Source organism: Ranitomeya imitator, chromosome 4, assembly GCF_032444005.1.
Source record: "Ranitomeya imitator isolate aRanImi1 chromosome 4, aRanImi1.pri, whole genome shotgun sequence".
Lineage (NCBI taxonomy): Eukaryota > Metazoa > Chordata > Amphibia > Anura > Dendrobatidae > Ranitomeya > Ranitomeya imitator.
In genome coordinates, this window is record NC_091285.1 from 633,115,038 (window position 1) to 633,121,525 (window position 6,488).

Genomic DNA, 6,488 nt, shown 5'->3' on the forward strand with positions numbered 1-6,488 from the left:
CATCAGTTTCCGACCTCAATGTTTGTTGCTTTCCTGTCAGCAGACGCTTATCACTGATCCGCTTATCACATACGCAGTCAGGAGACCCATATGGGGGGCAGCGGTGGTTACCTCAAGGGGGCACCAATTTGAATGGCTACTCTGCTAGACCGCTCATATAAAAGGTTGTCATTGTGCTTTTACAGAAGATATAATTAAGAAATGGCCTCCGCATTTACCCCCTTGATAAAAAGACAGTAGAAAGTGGTCACTGTCAGTTGCTAGGAGACCACATAGCTCATCGAGGTAAGTCCACCACACAGTGCATCAGCCTGCCCACACTGCCCAACTTCAAAATGGCGACAAAGCAGTTGGCCAACGTAGCCTCAGTTTTCTCCTCTGATTGGTTTAGTCGCTGTACGAAGCTTCCTGTGCAACCAATCATCTGTGAGAGGCGTGTCACATCGATAGGTCACAACCTGCAGCGTATTCATTGGCTGCGGATAGTCATTTGCCAGTGATTGGTGGAGCTCCTTAGTCTAAGCGCTGTGATTGGTCTACAGCTCGGGAAGTTTCTGGAGTGCGGAAGAAAGATCTGGAAGGTTCTGGAGGTGGAGCTGCGCGTACAAGAGCCTGGCTGTCACGGAGACTGGGCAGAGGAGTCGTTACGGCCGCGGCTGTGCAGGTACGTGGCGCTGCTGAGCGGCCAGGTGGATGGTCGGGCATAGGTGGGGTTATATGGGCACGGGTGAGATGAGGAGACAGGGCAGCCTATGTAAGGAGGGGGTCTGTGGCCCCACAGTGGTAATGTGTACACTAGGCACATTCATTCTCGGGGAGCTGTAATGTAACACACTCCTTACAGCAAGCAGAGGTAGTGAGACTGGTGGCGGTGACATGGGTATTATGTGCTGTTTGCCAGGGCTCCGCATAGGAGCTGTGTACGGAGAACGGGGCGCGGGGTCACCGCTGTAATAGCCCCTGTCCGGTACATTGGCGCCTTACAAAGCTGGATGGCTTAATAGGGGCCCGCCATGGCTGCGTCTGTGTTTGCATTTTATTATTATTATTATTATTATTATTATTATTTTTAACCCCTTCTTCAATGATCCATACACTTTTTTTTTTTTTTTTTTTTTTTTTTATGATTTTCAGTTGGTGTATGACAACTATTATTAATTTTTTTTTATTTTTTTTTTTTATTATTATTATTTTTTTTAGTATTTAACTTTTTTTTATTCTATTAAATAAAGAATCCGCTTGTGTCGCCACTTGCTGAGACCCGTGATCTTTTAGTAAATAGAGCTGTGTAGAAGCTTGTGTATTTAGCTGGTATTTACTATGTGTGTAATAAATAATATATATATATATATATATTTTTTTTTTTATTATTTCCTTATTTTTATATTGCAGGGGGTCGTCAGGTAAATCAATTACAGACCCTAGTTAAGATAAACCCAATATATTCTCCCCTCCCGCAGCGCCGCTGTTCCCACGCCGTGACGTTATTGTGTCACATAAAGGCTGCAGTCAATGAGCCGCTACACGTCCCATCACTGTGTGGGAACAGCGGCTGGAGCGTCGTCCCTGCAGGTTATTTTAGTTAAAGGGGGTTGGCCAATCTTGGAGCCCAAGCCTGGAAAACTCCTTTAATATCCTAAATTGATTAAGTTAAGGATGTCCAGTAGTGGACAACCCCTTTAAGACTAATTTCCCACGATATGTTTTTTATTTGCTTTTTCTCCACCAATTTGCTGCATTTTTACTATTTGTTTTTTTGTTTTTGTTTTTTCATGGGAGCCACCAACCAAACAGTTTTACTGTACCAGGCATTGGAAGTGAATGAAACTTATGAAATCTCGTTCAGACGCTGCTTATTTTTTCCGTATGCCCGGTCCCTGGTTTGGTGGCCCCCATCCTTGGTGCACCTCCTATCCTGCATGTTATTGCGTGATACTAATGTGCGGCGCTTTCTCCAGGTGTCTGACTACAGCACTAACTGGAAAGATCCCCCAGAAGAATGGGTAAAGATTATTACAAGACCCTTGGGTTGTCCAAGGGGGCATCGGAGGAAGACATCAAGAAGGCGTACAGGAAACAAGCCCTGAAATATCACCCTGATAAAAACAAGGATCCGGGGGCGGAGGAGCGCTTTAAGGAGATCGCGGAGGCCTACGATGTGCTGAGCGACCCCAAGAAGAGGGAGATATTCGACAAGTTTGGAGAGGAGGGTACGTACAGGTCATGTAGACACTATAAGGTGGCATAGAACTGGTGATCCCGACACACGGGGATGTGATGAGTGAGACCCCGAGCTTTGTGTAGATGGCTAGGGAGACGTGCACTCGGTGACGTTGCCTTCTTGCTCATAACTAGGTGGTGACCACAATGACGCATCTTTCTTCAGCCTTGTGGAATTCGGAGATCACCTGGCAACTAGTAATATTCACACCCCACATGCGCCAAACAACCAGTGTGGGCATGTTATTAGCACGCGTACCACGTGGCATGCAGTGCCCTTTTTCCTGGCAGATTGAGGGCAGGGCACTTTCTTATTGCTTCTTTATTGAGCTTGACAGATCCTGTCTACTAAAGTCTCAACTTTTTATTGTCATGTTGTCACTTTTGGTTAATTTGCACAGAATATTCTAATCTAATCATCTGGACTTCTTGTCGCTTCTATAATCCGTAGGGATTGTCAGATGAGGCCCCTGCTGACGGCTCGTCCTGCTTCTACTGATCTCACCTGTATGATTGATATACAGTAGAATGTATGAGGAGCCATGACTGAGCACGTCCTGTCCTGCCAGAGCCTCGGGATTTCTGCAGATCACGACATGCCTCCTGCTTCTGTCTTTTAATGTCAGTTCCTTTTCTCAGTTCTTAGGCCTCTTTCACACTTCAGTCTTTTGGCGTCAGTTTGAATTCGCTGTTTTCGTCAAATAGCGGATTTGCCATTTATTTTTTTGGGGCGGATCCGCTATTTTCCCATAGACTTGCATTAACAACGGATTGTGGCTGGTCGTCCATTCCATCCGCCATGTGACAGATCCGTCGAAATTTGGCGGACGTCGTCTAGACATTGACGGACATCGTAACGTCTTTTTGTCTGCGCCGAAATGGCGGTTCCCGACGAATCTGTCGCGTCCGCCATTTCCTAGAATGGCCATCCGTCATTTGGCGGATCCATCGCCCCAATCCGCTTTTTCAATTGAGCATGCTCCAAAAAGTAGATGCTTTTCCCAGACAATCCCAAAACTATATAAACAGGACAGGTGGGCTTCATTCCTCAATGTGCCATCAAGCAGAGAAGAAGCAGAGAGAGAACACAGTGCCAGCCAGCAAGACAGACCCTGCCCGAATGATGACTGCCAACCGCTTAGCCTCAAAAGTGAAATCCGCACATAGCTTCACAATATTCGCCAGTACTCCTTCCATCTCTGCCACTTTCTCTACAACCTTTCAAAGATGTGGTGTAAATACACTGTATATATAGTTTCTAGTAGCCAGTCACACTTCCCAGTCGCAAAAAAACATCGGAGCACCGTGTCCCGTATGGCCATGAGGGCCTTATGTACGGCCGTGAAAAAATATCGAGCTTGCTCGATATTTTTCACGGCTCATGGACACAACCTCCATTTAAAGCAATGATACCACAAAAATGTTAGCTTGTTTTTGCAGTACACCGTATTTGCGGATTGCCGTTTCTTTTCCCTTGCAATTTGTTACAACCGGGAAAAACGGCGATCCGAGAAGGGTTTTTTGCGGCCCGTTTTTGCGGGAGATCGCAAAAAAAAAAAAACGGCAATACAACCGCCAAAAATCCAGGCATGTGTAAAAGTAGCCTAAGTGCAATCCTAGGCTTTAAATGTCTCCCAAGAGGCCTGGTGAGGTATCGTGCTGATGTATGTCTTTACAGTATGGCATCCCTATAAAAGCGTTGTATTGAACCATCATAACAGCACTTATAGTGCCGGTCAGAGGGTATAAAGTGTCGCGTCACTCCTGAGCGCTCACAGAAAGGAAGTAAATTGTTTTCAGCCCACTGTTTTGCATTCTATGAATGCCATTGTTCTTTCATGTGATTAGGACTTTTGCTTCGTACCATAAATTAAGATCGTCAAGTAATTTCAGGATGTTTCACTTTGTGATTGTAAACTAGTGATATTTATTTATTTATTTATTTTTTTTAAACAGGTCTTAAAGGAACTCCAGGTGGAGGAAGCGGTGGTCCCAACGGTCCTTCCTACAGCTACTCCTTCCATGGAGATCCTCACGCCATGTTTGCAGAGTTCTTTAGAGGTCGTAACCCATTTGATTCCTTTTTTGGAAGAGGAGAAGATGAGATGGAGACAGATGACCCTTTCTCCGGGTTCGGCATGGGCGGCTTTGGTCATTTGGGCGGCTTCCCCAGGGCTGCCCCTGGACAGCGTGAGGTAATCCCCAAGAAGCCAGACCCTCCAGTGATCAGGGAACTTCCAGTTTCTCTAGAAGAAATCTATACGGGCTGCACCAAGAAGATGAAGATTTCTCACAAACGATTGGGTCCGGATGGAAGGAGCGTACACACAGAGGACAAGATCCTCACCATCCAGGTGAAGAAGGGCTGGAAGGAGGGCACCAAGATCACTTTCCCCAAGGAAGGCGACGAGACTCCTAACAACATCCCAGCAGATATTGTGTTTGTGTTGAAGGACAAACCTCATTCAGTGTTCAAGAGAGATTCATCGAATTTGATCTACACGTCGAAGATCAGCCTACGAGAGGTGAGAGATCATGTATGAGATCTTGTGTATAATGGCCATATTGTAATAGTAGTGACGACCGCACAGTGGCTGATTGTTTCTCAGTTGCCTGTTCCGGGATTGTAGGGCTGTTGACTAAAGTCCAGTAGCCCAATGGCTGTTCACAAGGAACAACTGATTGCATAGTAAGAAAATAATTGCTGGGTTTAGTATCTTTAACATTTTCTTCTATCATCTACATTGATTTTTCTTATCACAGGCTCTCTGTGGATACTCCATCACCGTCCCGACCCTCGATGGTCGCAACATTCCACTTGTCAGCAAAGACATCGTCAACCCAGGGACCAAGCGCAAGATTCACGGAGAAGGACTTCCACTCCCTAAGGCTCCTGAACAGCGGGGGGATCTTGTAGTAGAATTTGATATTCGCTTCCCCGAACGTCTGCCTGCATCTTCTCGGGAAACACTAGAACGGGTGCTGCCTGCCTAATGATTGTGCTGCCCCCACCTAAAATGATACAGACCAAAGTGGCACTGATGGGCCTTGCTGTCAGTGCCTAAGAATCTGGAGAGACAGCTGACGGGGAACTATACTCATGAGCAAGACCCAATGAGTCAAAATATATCTATAAGTTTTTTGTTTTGTTTTCATTGATCCCTGTTGGGCTGCACCTATATAACAAAAGTCCTGAACCATTGAATGTCCTAGGTCTGCTGTTACATGAAATCCCCCATAGTCTCAGCATGACGGTGGTATGTGCACTCATTCCTTTTATAGTCTTATGTTACAAAACTAAGCAGCTGAATCTCAAGAATCGCGCAGCAGATCCCATAATTTCCCAATCATCTCATTCTTTTAGATCTCGGTTCCAGTACTATATCTGTGCTGACTGGAGCAGCACGTTGGCCTCTTACTAGCCTTGTTAACCCATCACTCTGCCCCATGTGGCATTGCGCATGCCACAAAGAGCCCAGTACTTGGCACAGAGATGATCGTGGGTTAGCTTTCTCCTAGAAGTGGCCCTTGAGATAAATGGAGAAAACCATTTTTTGACTTTTTTTTTTTTTGTGTGTGTAAAGCCTTGTTTTCTTTTTAATAGGAGGCCTTTTTTTTTTTTTAAACCTAGCTGGTGCCATGGAGCTGCAACGTACATGTATTTCAAATGGACTGGCTTACTCCAGTGTTCCCACTATAAATACATTTGTATTTGTGCTGTAAATATTACTGTATATATAGCTTTTTATTTTAATCGGATTGTCCTGTGTCTGTGTTTCATACTATATAGACATGACTTTCAGGCAACTGGAGCTGTGTGAGGTTGGGCTGGTGAATGATCGAGGGCGTATGACGTTTGGGTAGAGATTTTTGTTGTATTTGTATAAATTGCTGACACTTCCTAGTACTGCCTATGTATCCAGTGACCAGCCACAGGATACATGTGGCATGGAGGTCCTGGACTAAAACATCTCTAACACTAAATAAAAGTATTTTCAATAAGTATGGTCTCCATTTTTTAATTTTTTGGTCTATGTCAGTAGTTGAAGGCTGAAAGCTCCCGTTTCTGGGTGCTCTGGTACACAGTCGTTGGATAAATCAAGTTTCATGGCGTGGTCCTCTTTAAATTTTAGCAAGTCCGTAGCAAACAACTGCCATGCTGTAAGCTATGGTGAAAACTCAAAATCGTCCATAAGTCATCCTGTAACTTGCTGTAGGCTCGTTGATATGTGCACAAGGTACCCGATGCCTTTATTATGGTTAGTTTA

The 6,488-nt window shown here is 45.0% G+C and overlaps 1 protein-coding gene across 1 annotated transcript; it reads left to right on the forward strand.

Moving 5' to 3' along the window:
• The first annotated feature begins 540 nt into the window (after positions 1-540).
• DNAJB1 (DnaJ heat shock protein family (Hsp40) member B1) lies at positions 541-6,223 on the forward strand. The gene is made up of 4 exons (XM_069766779.1): positions 541-664; positions 1,959-2,210; positions 4,177-4,745; positions 4,984-6,223. The coding sequence occupies exons 2-4, from the start codon at positions 2,000-2,002 to the stop codon at positions 5,212-5,214; spliced, it is 1,011 nt and encodes a 336-aa protein (XP_069622880.1). The 5' UTR covers positions 541-664; positions 1,959-1,999; the 3' UTR covers positions 5,215-6,223.
• Positions 6,224-6,488: the final 265 nt, after the last annotated feature.

Bases quoted from the DNA above. Each gene is read 5' to 3' on its own strand.
- DNAJB1 (XM_069766779.1), top strand. From the start codon at position 2,000: ATGGGTAAAGATTATTACAAGACCCTTGGGTTGTCCAAGGGGGCATCG. The intron at 2,211-4,176 runs GTACGTACAGGT...TTTTTTAAACAG, and splicing joins CGACAAGTTTGGAGAGGAGG to GTCTTAAAGGAACTCCAGGT. The intron at 4,746-4,983 runs GTGAGAGATCAT...TTCTTATCACAG, and splicing joins CGAAGATCAGCCTACGAGAG to GCTCTCTGTGGATACTCCAT.